The 15,936-nt window shown below is 40.1% G+C and overlaps 1 protein-coding gene across 1 annotated transcript in view; it reads left to right on the top strand.

Annotated features, from left to right (window-relative positions):
* The window catches only part of LOC101849764, a gene marked incomplete in the record, with an annotated part of 33,919 nt that extends 29,138 nt beyond the window's left edge, over positions 1–4,781 (top strand). The window contains 2 exon segments of the mRNA XM_013081737.2: positions 2,506–2,633; positions 4,601–4,781. Coding sequence (XP_012937191.2) covers positions 2,506–2,633; positions 4,601–4,655 — 183 coding nt within the window.
* Between the last annotated feature and the right edge of the window lie 11,155 nt (positions 4,782–15,936).

The raw sequence follows: 15,936 nt of genomic DNA, 5'->3' as shown, positions 1-15,936 counted from the left end.
GTTAAAATGTTAAGGAAGTTATCAAACTCCTATTCTTAACAATATTGACTTGGGGTGTTGGCAAAGCGTTTGTCTTCTTTTTTCTGTTCTTATTTTTTCTTTGGTAGGTGTCCCAGAAGGCTAGGTGTAGGTGTAGGTCTTTCCTGCCATAAGACCAGGGCTGTGGCTGAAAGACAGCTGTAAGAAGGAGCCAAGGAGAAGCAGTAGAAAGGCTGCAGAAAGAGTCGGGTGCCCAGAGGAGGGGGCAAAAGAGGTGAGGGGGTAGGGGCAGAACGTGTAGACGAAAGAGGACGACAAAAATTTGCTAGAGAGCAGGAAAGGAGGTGAATTGAGACGATTTTAGAGAAGAAAGGTTTTCGGTCGCTACACGGATTCGAACCCGGGACCTCTGAATGAGAGACTTCCCTGTCGCACGCATGAGACCCACGTTTGATCCTTCAGTTGAAAAGACTTTTGTTGCTTTAAAAAAAAATCGAATATCTTTGTTTTACAGCTGGGACATTGTTTACACCACAGCTAGGTTTTACAGCTGGGACATTGTTTACACCACAGCTAGGTTTTACAGCTGGGACATTGTTTACACCACAGCTAGGTTTTGCAGCTGGGATGTTGTGTACCCACAGCTAGGTTTTGCAGCTGGGATGTTGTGTACCCACAGCTAGGTTTTGCAGCTGGGACATTGTTTACACCACAGCTAGGTTTTGCAGCTGGGACATTGTTTACACCACAGCTAGGTTTTGCAGCTGGGATGTTGTGTACCCACAGCTAGGTTTTGCAGCTGGGACATTGTTTACACCACAGCTAGGTTTTGCAGCTGGGATGTTGTGTACCCACAGCTAGGTTTTGCAGCTGGGATGTTGTGTACCCACAGCTAGGTTTTGCAGCTGGGATGTTGTGTACCCACAGCTAGGTTTTGCTCTCACAGGCAGGGTGGGAAGCCCGCCTCATTCCTATGTGAACTAATCTAAACTGCGCCGAGGAGGGTGTGAAAAACATCTTTTCTTTAAAAAAATTAATATATATATATATATAACAGGTCACGCCCCCTTACTAAAATTTTTAAAAATTTAGGTCAATCACGACCCGCTTATACAAGACCAAAGCTATTAGTGGGTGGTTTGCGGGTGCTCTGGTGTGGTTTGCTCCTTCTTTCCTTTGAAACATCTGTTGTCTTTATTTGCCTTCATTCTTTTTTGCAGTGAATACCCTGCTGTAAAACCTCTAATCCTTGGCACTCACATGTGCTTGTTTTATTGCAGGTGCCATAGAACTTACTCAGGCTAAAACTAAGTTCAATTTTCCCCAAATTTGGAACTGGTTTCCTTTGTGTTTGATCATGCTTCCAGCAGTGTCTGCTTTTGTTGTTGAACCCGTCGAGGAGGTCAAAAGTGAAAGGTCAAAGTTCATAGCAAGAGTCAACAGTTTCGTAAGTCAGACTGTAGCGCATTAGAGTTTCAATCCACAAAACACGACACTACAAGGAATGTATGTATGAGGTAGTTTTTTAAAATTAATAAAACACATTGCAACCCCCCCCCCCCCCTTTTCAGGCGCTCGTCAGTTTTGTGGGCATACTGAGTTATTGGTATCATCTTAAAGCCTGTCCATTTGTCTTGCTTTTGAAGGAAATAATATCTATTTACCTTGGATTCAAGTCGAGATATTAGCGATTGAAGGAGGTGAGGGTCGCCTAGTTTAGCGGTAAAGTTAGCGAGAAAATGGCCGGCAAAGTTGCGTTCTTTTCTTTACGTTGAGAGTCCGTGGCAACTGAAAATTTACATCTTTTATGCCTTTAATCGGAGTCGTTATCAAGATATACCAAGGACTGCATTCCAAAAAGTTTTAAAATATAATCAATGTGTTTCAGTAAAATCCACACAGAAATGTGTTCTTTAAACCCCAGCAAAAATTCTATAAAAATTACCAAACCTATGGAAAACTGACAGTTTCTTTACTCTCATTATTTTGACGAGCGCCTGGTTTCACTATGCTGCCTCACAAATGATAGTGAACACTTTGGCTCACACGCGGGACCCGTGTCTGTTCACCGCCGTGACGTGTGGAGTGACGCTCTCTGTGAGACTGGCCTAATGTTGCTTGTCTGTGGGTAAAACGTGACACGTGAAAGGTCTCGTCCTGTGTGAGGCGGGACTTACAGTCGCCCTCTTTTGGTGACTTCACATTCAAAATTAGTTTGAGGTATCTGAAAACTGAGCATTAACCCAACCTCTCCTCACTGCCTCTTCTCTCCCCCTCTCCCCCTTCCAAAACTCTTCCTTCCCCTCCCCCACTCCCCCCCTCTCCCCGCCCATCTCCCAATTCCCTCCCTCTTCCCCTTCCCCTCTCCCCTTTCCCCTCCCCCTGCCCCGCACATCTCCGTTCTCCCTTTCCCCCTCCCCTCCCCCTCTCCCATCCCCTCTCTCTCTCTCTCTCCTCTCTCCCCTCCTACCCCCTCTCCCCTCTCCCCCTCTCTCCCCTCTCCTCCCCTCCCCCCCCCGTGTGTAGCTACACGTGTTCCGGCAGAGGCGAGTGCCCCCAGACTCGGTGCGAGTGGAACTACAGCACCAGGGGGCGCGCGAAAACATCCAGGGCTTTGACGCCTTCGAAGCTGATCAGCCTGGCTACATCTCCAGGTGAGACAAATACAGGTGTCAGGTGAGACAAATACAGGTGTCAGGTGAGACAAATACAGGTGAGACAAATACAGATGTCAGGTGAGACAAATACAGTTGTCAGGTGAGACAAATACAGGTGAGACAAATACAGGTGTCAGGTGAGACAAATACAGGTGTCAGGTGAGACAAATACAGGTGAGACAAATACAGGTGTCAGGTGAGACAAATACAGGTGAGACAAATACAGGTGTCAGGTGAGACAAATACAGGTGTCAGGTGAGACAAATACAGGTGAGACAAATACAGGTGTCAGGTGAGACAAATACAGGTGAGACAAATACAGGTGTCAGGTGAGACAAATACAGGTGTCAGGTGAGACAAATACAGTTGTCAGGTGAGACAAATACAGTTGTCGCCCAGGTGAGACAAATACTGGTGTCAGGTGAGACAAATACAGGTGAGACAAATACAGTTGTCAGGTGAGACAAATACAGGTGAGACAAATACAGTTGTCAGGTGAGACAAATGCAGGTGAGACAAATGCAGTTGTCAGGTGAGACAAATACAGGTGTGGTAAAGGTGAGACAAATACAGGTGAGACAAATACAGTTGTCAGGTGAGACAAATACAGGTGAGACAAATACAGTTGTCAGGTGAGACAAATGCAGGTGAGACAAATGCAGTTGTCAGGTGAGACAAATACAGGTGTGGTAAAGGTGAGACAAATACAGGTGAGACAAATGCAGTTGTCAGGTGAGACAAATACAGGTGTGGTAAAGGTGAGACAAATACAGGTGAGACAAATACAGTTGTCAGGTGAGACAAATACAGGTGAGACAAATACAGGTGTCAGGTGAGACAAATACAGGTGTCAGGTGAGACAAATACAGGTGAGACAAATACAGGTGTCAGGTGAGACAAATACAGGTGTCAGGTGAGACAAATACAGTTGTCAGGTGAGACAAATACAGTTGTCGCCCAGGTGAGACAAATACTGGTGTCAGGTGAGACAAATACAGGTGAGACAAATACAGTTGTCAGGTGAGACAGATACAGTTGTCAAAAAACAAAAATAAAACAAAAACAACAACAAACACAGTTGTCGTTGAGGTGAGACAAAAAAGAAAAACATTTTTGTTTCTAGCAGGCGCATCTTAGCGAAATAGGAGTGGGTTGCGGAAATCTTTTTGTTATGTTCGAGTTTTGCTGGGTGCGTGATCTAGTCAATAATATGCCTTTTGGAAAGTGCGAGGTTTTAATCTAAAGCTTTACCAAAAATACTGCAGAGATTCTAAGCCAAACTTTCTGATTTTTCACGCCACTACGGAGAGGATGGCTTAGGTTTGAATCCCAATCCGGGTGATCTTGAACTCTTGCCGTTCTGTGGAGTTTTCTAAAGCACTTAGATCTAGCTTATATGGCCTGATTTTGTTTCAAGTACCACAAACCTTTCACTCACTAAATCTAAACTAAAATCCCTCTAATCTTCGGCACTTAGTGGTGGTTGGCGGGGGCTCTGGTGTGGTTCGCTCCTTTCTTCCTATCAAACTTCTATCGTCCTGATCTCTCCTCCTTCTTTTTTGTGTTTGTTACTCTCTTGTAACACCTTTAACCTTCGGCACTTATATGACCTTATTTTGTTGCAAGTGTCGTAAAACTCTTACTAAAACTAAACTAACTTCGGCACTTATATGACCTAATTGTGTTGCAAGTGCCACAAAACTTTCCCTCCCTAAATCTAAACTAAAATCCCTATACTATAATGACTATCTATACGACCTAATTGTATTGCAAATGCCGTAAAACTCCCACTGAATCTAACTGACTAAAATCTCTATAATCATCGGCAGTTATATGAACTAATTGTGTCGCAAGTGCTTTAAAATTCTAACCAAAACTAAACTAACTTTGGCACTTATAATATATGACCTACTTGTGTCGCAAGTGCCGTAAAACTCTCGCTGACTCTAGTCTGTGGTCCACAGAGACATGCTCAAGGCCCGGGCCGAGGAAGCAGCAGCGCCCAAGAAGAAGAAGTAGATCTTCTAGGCGGAGAGAGAACCGCCTCCTACATGGTCTAAACTGTACCGGTGGGGGCTTAAAAACACATTCGTGCACATTAGTAAAATAATTTTCAGAAGAGATAGAGAGAGGAAAGAGAGAGAAAGACAGAGAGAGAGAGAGAGAGAGAGAGAGAAAGAGAGAGAGAGAGAGAGAGAGAGAGAGAGAGAGAGAGAGAGAGAGAGGTACATAGATAGATAAATATATAAATATATATATATATATTTAAAAATAAAAAGAGAGAGAGAGAGAGAAAGAGAGAGAGAGAGAGAGAGAGAGAGAGAGAGAGAGAGAGAGAGAGAGAGAGAGAGAGAGAGAGAGAGAGAGAGAGATGAATTTAAAACAACGCTAAAAGGACCCTAAAATGGACCTGCATTATTTGTCATGTTTATAAATTGCAGGGGCTGCTATATTTCTTTGGGTTTTTGTTTCAAAGGGGGTGGGTTTGGAAGGGGTGGTGGTGGATATGGAACTACATAAATAGATCAATTGGACTAGAGACTTCTTCTTCTTCTTCTTCTTCTTCTTCTTCTTCTTCTTCTTCTTCTTCTTCTTCTTCTTCTTCTTCTTCTTCTTCTTCTTCTTCTTCTTCTTCTTCTTCTTCTTCTTCTTCTTCTTCTTCTTCTTCTTCTTCTTCTTCTTCTTCTTCTTCTTCTTCTTCTTCTTCTTCTTCTTCTTCTTCTTCTTCTTCTTCTTCTTCTTCTTCTTCTTCTTCTTCTTCTTCTTCGTCTTCTCTTTCCTCCTCCTCCTCCTCCTCCTCCTCCTCCTCCTCCTCCTCCTCCTCCTCCTCCTCCTCCTCCTCCTCCTCCTCCTTCCTCTTCTTTTTCTTCTTCTTCTTCAACAACCTTCCTAAACCACCGGAGTACCGCAGATTTCATTTGAAGAGCACTCCACTGTATATATATATATATATATATATATATATATATATATATATATATATATATAATATACTGTATATATAACTGAAGCCCACTACTTTAAGAAATAAATGAGTTAAAAATGATTTAGGAGAAAACAAGGATCTGTGGTTTTGTTTTTATTTAGGTTCATTTTTTGTGGTATAGAGCGTGACGTTGATGTTTGTTTTACAATGTGGAGTCAGAAGTGGGTGGTTGGCGGGCGCTCCAGTGTGGTTCGCTCCTTCTTTTCTGCCAAACTTCTGTCTTCCTTATTCCTTCTTTTTCTTTTCTTTGTTTCTAGTTACGTTGCTCTCAAATACGTTGGGACACCTTCAATCAGAGCGGGTGCTTTGGTGTGGTTTGCTCCTTACTTCTGTTCTATCAAATACCTGGCGCTCTTATCTCTCCTCCTTCTGATAATTTGTGTTTGTTACTCTCTTGTAACATCTCTAATGTTCGGCGCTTATTTGAGCTTATTCTGTTGCAAGTGCCATAAAACTTACAAAAAGAAAAGAACAAAAAGGATCCATATCAAATAAATAGCGTTCTTATCTCTCCTCCTTCTGATAATTTGTGTTTGTTACTCTCTACTCTGTTGTAACGTCTGTAATGTTGGGCTCTTATATGACCTTATTGTGACTGCAAGTGCCGTAAAACTCTTACCAAAAATGATTCATATAAAATATGTAGCGTTCTTATCTCTCCTTCTTATTTTTGAGTTTGTTACTCTCTTGTAACATCTGTAATGTTCGGCACTTATATGACCTTATTGTGTTGCAAGTGTCGTTGCAAGATTAAAAAAAAAAAAGGATTCATATCAAATACAATGTATGTAGCGTTCTTATTTCTCCTCCTTCTAATAATTTGTGTTTGTAACTCTTTTGTAACATCTGTAATGTTCGGCACTTAGATCTATATGACCTTATTGTGTTGCAAGTGCCGCAAAATTCTTACTAAAAAACTAGAACCCTTTCGATGAAAGGAATGATCGGTGCATTTACATCAACTGAAAGTCATTGGCCTACTACATTGTATATTTACACTCTACTGGAATGGAGTAATAAATCTTGAGAAATGCAAACAATTAGAAGGGCTAGATATAGATCTGTAATCTCAAAACAAAATGTTCCTTTCGTCAAATTCGAAAGTTGAATAAATGGTTGGGAAATTTTAGGCGGCCAAAGTGACGGCTTTCACAAATAGAATATGCATAGATAGAGATGACATAATTGTGTTGCAAGAAGAAGGTACCGATAAATATGGATAGACGGGGTCAGAGGAATATTAGACAAAAGTGATCTAACCATGCAGCAGATGGTACAACAACTGAGCTCTGTGCAATCAAATAAAGTAGATAATAAATATACACACACACACACACACACATACACACACACACACACACACACACACACACACACACACATTCACACACACACACACATACACCCAGAGACACACAAACGCATACACACGCAAAATAACACACAATTAACTCGCTGAAGATTAAAAAAACCCTACAGTATTCATGATCTATTAAAAGATTTTTCAAAAGAGTTTTAAAAGACTCGACATTTTTTTTGTATCTCTCAGTTTTTTTTAAAGGAAGATTGTTCCAGATTTTGGTGCCAGCAAAACTAAAGATCGTTCGTTCACCCAAGTTTATTGACCTGGATATCACTACCAGATGGAGTATTCTTAATTTATTTAATTTATAACAGGGTCAACAATATGATTGTAATATTGTAATGACAGGATCAGTAATATGATTGTAATATTGTAATAACAGGATCAGTAATATGATTGTAATATTGTAATAACAGGCTCAGCAATATGATTGTAATATTGTAATAACAGGATCAGTAATATGATTGTAATATTGTAATAACAGGATCAGTAATATGATTGTAATATTGTAATAACAGGATCAGTAATATGATTGTAATATTGTAACAACAGGCTCAGCAATATGATTGTAATATTGTAATAACAGGATCAGTAATATGATTGTAATATTGTAATAACAGGCTCAGCAATATGATTGTAATATTGTAATGACAGGATCAGCAAATCTCTTGGTTGTATAATATAATAACAGGGTCAGTAATGTTTTTGGCGATATATAACAGGGTCAGTAATGTTTTTGGCGATATATAACAGGGTCAGTAATGTTTTTGGAGATATATAACAGGGTTAGTAATGTTTTTGGCGATATATAACAGGGTCAGTAATGTTTTTGGCGATATATAACAGGGTCAGTAATGTTTTTGACGATATATAAAATAACAGGGTTAGTAATGTTTTTGACGATATATAAAATAACAGGGTTAGTAATGTTTTTGACGATATATAACAGGGTCAGTAATGTTTTTGACGATATATAAAGTAACAGGGTCAGTAATGTTTTTGACGATATATAACAGGGTCAGTAATGTTTTTAACGATATATAAAATAACAGGGTCAGTAATGTTTTTGACGATATATAAAATAACAGGGTCAGTAATGTTTTTGACGATATATAAAATAACAGGGTTAGTAATGTTTTTGGCGATATATAACAGGGTCAGTAATGTTTTTGACGATATATAAAATAACAGGGTTAGTAATGTTTTTGGCGATATATAACAGGGTCAGTAATGTTTTTGACGATATATAACAGGGTCAGTAATGTTTTTGGCGATATATAACAGGGTCAGTAATGTTTTTGACGATATATAACAGGGTCAGTAATGTTTTTGACGATATATAACAGGGTCAGTAATGTTTTTGACGATATATAACAGGGTCAGTAATGTTATTGACGATATATAAAATAACAGTGTCAGTAATGTTTTTGATGATATATAAAATAACAGGGTCAGTAATGTTTTTGACGATATATAACAGGGTCAGTAATGTTTTTGACGATATATAAAATAACAGGGTCAGTAATGTTTTTGACGATATATAAAATAACAGGGTTAGTAATGTTTTTGGCGATATATAACAGGGTTAAAAATATTCTTGATGATATATAACAGGGGTAGCAAAGCAATAAGATTCTTTTACACATGGTGGTATAGTACCCTGCAACCATTTATGCCGAGGAGTGGACCATTCATCATGAACAATTCTCTTCTCAACTGGCAGCCAGTTTATATCTTCCAACGGCTGTGAAGTTGTTATTGTTATTATTTTATACCTAAATCATTTATTGTTTCAAGCTATGACTTAGACTTCCGAACAGGGACACGATAATCTCACCCCCTCCCCACCCTGAAAAAATTAATAAATAAATACATAAATATAAATAAATAAATGCGTTTTAGTAAATGAATAAATAAATAAATAAATAAATACATTTTAAACTAAATAAATGAATAACTAACTAACTAACTAAATTTTACAAAATAGAATAAAAACATCAATAAATAAAACCAAACCCGTCACTGCCACTCACAGTCACACAGGAATCGAGCAGGTAATTTTAGTTTTAATAAGAGTTTTAAACCCCGGTACAAAAGTAGGATCCCAGCAGACGGCGAGATAAATATGAGAGGAAAGTACCAAAGTAGATTCACAACAGAAGTTACAATCCGGAGGAGAGGGGCTGAAATCAGGCGCTCGTCAAAATAATGAAATCCGAGAAATCAGAATTTTTCGCAGTTTGGAAATTTATGTGGATTTTTTTTTCTCAACACCTTTTACGTCCTTTCTGAAACACATTTGTCTACGGATATTACAGACAATCTTTAAGTAAAGGTACCCCAAAAAATGTACATTTTCTTTTTCTAAGGACCATCAAGCTATGGCAGTTACCAAACTTTGGCGACCGTTTTCTCGCTCATTTCTCTTCTGAAACCAGGCAACCCTGACCTCCTTCAATTGCAAATATTTCAACTTCTATCCAATGTAGACGGATATCCTCCCCCCCCCCCAAATCCCCCAAAGGAAGGCAAATGAACAGGGCTTTAAGATGACACCGCCATTAACCCCATAATATTATGCCCCAACAGTGTATGGCCAACAATTGACGAGCGTCTAATTCCTCCACGTCGTGCCACGATTACCGTTGGCTCGTGACGTCACGCCTCCCCACCTCCCAGGTTCCCCTCACAGGGCGCCAACAGCAGGCATGTGCGTGTACAACAATCTGGCCAGCAAGCTCCACCTATTAATTAATGGAGACCGCTACAAATCGCTCGTGGAACAACTTTGGTGCAAGAAGTCAACACAATTCCCTCCAGAATTCGGTCAACGTAGGGAGCGGTTCGTTACCCCAGAAACGTTTTTCGTTTCGCTAAGATTTTTTTGTTTTTTGTTTGAGTAGAGGTTTTACGGTGCTCGCAACTGCATAAGGTCAAATAAGCGCCAAGGTAAGATTTTGACCATACAAGGATTGTCCTGCTCTTTATAGTTAGTTAAAAACAACAACACTATCTCCTCCATGCCGTGCTCAAGTTTGTTTCTACAAAACCTTCGGGTTTCTCCAGAAGAGTTTGTTTATTTGTTTGTTTGTTTGTTTGTTTGTTTGTTTGTTTGTTTAAGTAAAGAGAAGCACACCGACACAATAATGGTCAACGTACTAGGAAAAAGTAAGACAGACAGACAGACAGAACAGAGGGAAAGTAAAGAATTAGGACCTACAAGTGGTTTGTTGGTTTGTTTGTTTGTTTGTTTGTTTGTTTGTTTGTTTGAGTAAAGAGAAGCCCATCGACAATATACTATAATGGCCTTGGTGTTTGGGAAAAAATAAGTCAGGCAGAGAGAGAAAGCAGAGGGAAAGTAAAGAAGTAGGATCTACAGGTGGCACCCTCCAACCACCCACACAGACAGAAACGACAGAGGGAAAGTAGAGCACAGCTCCGAAAGCTGGCGGAAATCGTGCCTCCTCTCAGTTTCCCAGGCCAGCGACATGTGGAAGTCATGAAATCACCGTCCGAACCGCTCCGTGCCGGGTTACGTGGGGGTCACTGGCCGCTCCGTTGTGCATCAGCTACAGGCGGGCAGGTCATGACGTAATCCACACTTTTGACACTAAATATCGGCAGTATCCTCACTCTAACCACGAAATATTCCATACAATAAGAAAAGAGAAAGATTCCCCATCTCATGTCAGCGAAAACCCGATCTCAATGCGACGATATTTGCCGATGTTACAGAAATCTCCCAATGGAACACACACACGAGAGACATTCCTCCTCCCTGAATGAACTTTGTCACGTTTGCAGGTGTAAGAACGTGACTAAAGTACAACAGAGGCTGAAAAGAAAGGCTACGACATGTGAGTCACTGCAAAGGGACATTTTATGATCCAATCATTGTTGACAAAGTGCACACTATAGGTTTGATTTTCGACTCTCTCAACCAAGCATACAGTCAAATTCATAATGACATCTCACACAGTGCACCTATTCCGAAAACCTCTATTCCAGGAATTCAGACAGCAATAGACACGTACATAAAGCTGTACAGAAGACATTTTCCAAAAATGAAAATCACCAAACAGCGCAATTTGGAAAAGCGCTACATTTAATTCTTAACCCCTCACGGCTTTGGCTTGGGCCTGCTGGGAGAACAAGGAACTGTAAGCTGTCACCAGACTATTTCCAAAATTGAACAGTGGGATCAAGGCCTCTTAAACAATACGGAAAAACTACGATACGTTATGAACGCCTGTTTGCTCCAGACAGCACCTTCACTGCACATCGAGGCTGCAGGCAGCGAGAAAACAACCAGGGCGCCATAGATAGACGTATTATAGATCTTCTTGACAACATTAGGTGGAAATAGATCTGTGTCATTCATTTAATGAAAGATACTGGAATGAGCATTTCATCACAAGCCCGATGAATTTGGCTGTTGAGCGAAAATGCAAAAATGTGGATTACTAATCTTCCAACAATGATTTCCTTCGGTAAGTTGATACCAAAAGTAATTGTCTTTATTCAGAGCGAGTTTTAGTGAATTTAATCTTGCACTTTGGTAGTTACATAACTTTTAATGCGGTGTATATTACCTTAATTACCACTTATAGGACGGCTGTATTTGATCACATGCAGTTAAAATAACTATACTAGATATCTACGTTGCGTTTTCACAAACTGTACCTTGAAAGAAGAAACTCAAAGATGGAACAAGTTGTGTATATTGATAACCCTGCTTTCATTCGTTGGCGTTAAAACAAAAAAACTGTGTACAATTGCCGTGGTATGTAACTCCGCGCGTGGAGTGAGCGCAGGTAGACTGACCGGTAGCTGAACCCAATCACGCTGTCCTAGCGGTGTACGGCCTGGCGAAACTAAACTAGAGGGCGACCGAGAAAAACCTGGATTGATGGAGTCAGGGAAACTCACAGCATCCCCCTGACCCACGCTCTCCAGCTGGTGGCAGAGAGACGTCTCATTCTCCCCGCGACACTCAAACGAGTATAAGCGGCGGATAAAAGTAAAAAGTAAAGTAAATAAGACCACAATAAAGCACTCGTATCGGCCCTCTGGAATCATGAATGTGACTGAAAATCTGCTAGAAGCTTCAGCTGCAACTCTAACACACCTTCAAGGCTGGCTGACCGTAAAAGAACCACTGTCGATGTTGTTGAAATGAGAGAATAAAAAGTGGCCAACCAGGCGTAACTACCCACCAATAAGACTGGCGTAATGTTTTGTCTCATTTGCGGGACCAATGCCAAACAGCTTGTGCAACAGCAGCAGCAGGGGTTCAGGTAAAATGGGGTATTGTGTAGCCAACCAACGCCAATTTTAGAAAATATTGGGAACGTTTAAGATATACAGGCCATTGCTGCATGTTAAAATGTTGTCAGTATATAATTATTTGTGCCGGATATTAAACAACGCACAGGATCCATACAATGAGTGATTTACAGTGTCCCAGTCTACAATTAATTTCCCATTTTGAGACAATAAGGAATTAATATACTAAATAATTAACCCAGTCTTAACTCCCTTCATACTCTATGAAGACCTAGGCTTTGCATCAATAGAAGGAGAGTGTAGACAACATGACATAAAACAATCCATTTTGTAAGTATGAAATTGTCCTTTAAAAACAACAACACCTCAATTACTTACTTTGTTTCCTTCCGCCCCTCCTCCACCTCACTCAGGAAAAACAAACAATACCTCACATTATATCTCTCTGTTCATTTGTGGCCCACATTGAAGTGTGAGACCTCTAGTACTATTACAACCTTTATACGATCAAGTACACCTTACTACATGAAGCATGTCCGAACTTTGGAGACACCCGAAGAAAATTACATGTATTTAGAATGCACGAATTTTGAAAAAAAAATGAATTGTACTCTGTCGTTGATCTCAAATGAATTCTCGTTTTGATTAAAACCATGGGTCTTTCCTCCAGAATGTAGACTTTTCTATTCTTTAGAGGTGCACATCTGATTTTATTTTTGAACGTTTTACAATGTGTTTTTTTGTGCTCTTCAACCATTTTAAATTGCAAAGTAAAACCGGAGGCTCTCGTGGCCTAGAGGTTAACTTGTTCGCCTCTCATTCCAAGGTCCCGGGTTTGAATCCGGGTAGCGACGGAAAAATTTTCTTCTCTAAAATAATTTTCTTTCACCTCTTTTCCTGCGCTCTAGCAATGTTCTGTCGTCTGCTTTCGACTCCACTTTCTGCCCCCACCCCCTCACCTCCTTTGTCCCCTCCTCTGGGCTCCTGACTCTTTCTGCAGCCTTTCTACTGCTTCTCCTTAGCTCGTTCTTACTGCTGTCTTTCTGCCACACCCCTGATCTTCTGTGAGGAAAGATCTACACCTAGCCGTTTCGGACAATGGTGAAAAATCTCGGAGAGCCCATATGTAAGTTGCGCACGTTTAAGATCTCTTGGTGGTCTAAAAGTAGGCTTCGGCCGCCACCCTGGCAAAATTCAAAATTTCCTACCAACTGAAAATGTTTAATGTGTCCCACGCGCTCATATGACCTTATGCAGTTGCGAGCGCCGTAATACAGCCATGCTATAAACAAAGGTGAAATCAACATATTAAACAGCTTAAATCTCGCACGCTCATAGTAACAATAATATTATAATGACCAGTTACAGCTGCGAGAACTGTAAAACTCTTCCCAAACAAAAAACAAAAAACAAAACCCAACGCAAAAAACCCACACACACAAAAAAATCCACCCAAGGACAATAAATTATGTTAGTTCATTTACGTCAATAGCGCCCCCCGTGTCTATTTGTGTGGGGAATTCGGTGAGATCGTGAGGCTTCCTGTGGGTGCTATGACGTCACTCCGGCAGGTGGCGCTCGTCACGATGTGGGAACCCACACACCGGAAGTGGTGGAGGCTGCCTGCGTCGTGGGGTCTGCGCATGCGCGAGCAAACAAAGATGGCGGTCGTAGAGAAACTAGATTTCTGTACGTCTTATTCTGTTTCTGATTCTGTCGCTGTCTGACTGTCTGTCTCTCTGTTTGTTTGTCTGTCTGTCAGTCTCTGTCTCTCTCTGTCTCTCTGTCTCTCTGTCTCTCTGTCTCCCCCCCCCCTCTCTCTCTCTCTCTCTCTCTCTCTCTCTCTCTGTGTGTGTGTGTGTGTGTGTGTGTGTGTGTGTGTGTGTGTGTGTGTGTGTGTGTGTGTGTGTGTGTGTGTGGACTTGCTTCCGGGTCAGTGTACGTCTTAGTATGCACAACACACACAAACACACACACAAACACACACACACAAACACGCGCACGCATTGCTGATATTTTAAGACAATATGGCATGAATTACCATCTTTATGCTGATGACACTCAAATTTATAAGTCTATTGATTTCGATCAAATACCACTTTTAGTCGACTCTACTGAACAATGTTCTAGAGATTTAAAAATATGGATGACCAGCAATAAATTGAAACTAAATGATGACAAGACGGAAATAATGTTGAGTGGAAATACAAAAGCCATTAAAAATCTCCCAGAGCTACAAATTGATATTAATAACCATACCATTCGTTCAAAAAGAAGTCTTAAAAATCTAGGGGTTCAGTTGGATTATGATATGTCTATGTCCTCCCAAATAAGCCAGCTCAGCAAAAGTATTTACTTTCAGCTTAAGAAAATTGGTAGTGTAAGAAATTATTTAACTAAAGCAGCAGCCAAGACACTTGTAACAACACTCATTTTATCAAAGTTAGATTACTGTAATGTTATTTTGTCCGGTTTGACATCCGAAAAACTATCAAAGTTACAAGTACTTCAAAATCAAGCAGCAAAATTGATAATGAAACAAAAGAAATCAGCCCACGTAACACCAATTCTGAAAGAACTACACTGGCTGCCAATAAAAGAAAGGATTAAATACAAAACTGCCGTTCTCTATTTTAAATGTATAAATGATAGTGCACCTTTTTATCTTAAAACATTCCAGGAATTATATAATCCACCTAGAGCCCTTAGATCAGCCTCTGACAATCTAATTCTTAAAACTCCAAAACAAAACTCCAAAACATACGGCGAGCGTTCCTTTTTGTTCTTTGGTCCCCAGGTATGGAACGAAATCCCATATAAAATAAGATCTGCCCCAACAATTTCCATTTTCAAAAATCAGCTGAAGCATTTTTTATTCACAAAAGCATACCTGTCATAATGATGTACTGTGATATATATGCATCTGTATGTCAGACTGTGAGACTGGAGAAATAGCGAGTGAGAATGAGAGAGAGAAAAAGAGAGAGATAGAGAGAGAAAAGAGAGAGAAAAGAGAGAGATAGCGAGAGAGGGAGAGAAAGAGAGAGAGAGATAGAGGGAGAGGGAGAGAGAGAGAGGGAGAGAGAGAGAGACAGAGAGAGAGAGAGAGAGAGAGAGAGAGAGAGAGAGAGAGAGAGGGAGAGGGAGAGGGAGAGGGAGAGGGAGAGAGAGAGAGAGAGAACGGAAATGTTTTTCTATCTGTATAGAATTAATGTTTTAATGAATGTTTCTAGTTACTCACGTTTCAACTGTATTTTGACTGTTCGTGAATTTATATTGCATTGTATATTTTTAGTGAACACATTTTCAACCTCACTGCGAGACTGTTTTTCTGGTATAAAATTTTACACATATGCATTTATATTATATGTATAATACTTTGTACGTACACATTTGTGTCGATTAATTTTTAAGATGTGATGTCTTTTTCATTGTAATGCGCATTGAGCATCTTTTAGGAAATGGAAATGCGCAGTATAAATGCTATTTATTAGTATTATTATATACATACAAATAAGAAAGATAGTATAATACTTTATTATCCCAGAGGGAAATTTTCCTTGGCTGTACAGGACCGTAAAAACACATGCAGGTATACATTAAAAAATTAAATTATATATTACTCCCATTAAAATTCAATATGAAAAGAGAAGTAAAGCTGACAA

The sequence above is a fragment of the Aplysia californica genome, unplaced genomic scaffold, assembly GCF_000002075.1.
Source record: "Aplysia californica isolate F4 #8 unplaced genomic scaffold, AplCal3.0 scaffold00144, whole genome shotgun sequence".
Lineage (NCBI taxonomy): Eukaryota > Metazoa > Mollusca > Gastropoda > Aplysiida > Aplysiidae > Aplysia > Aplysia californica.
The sequence above is the reverse complement of the archived record's forward strand: the minus strand, read 5'-3'. Positions and strand labels throughout refer to the sequence as shown.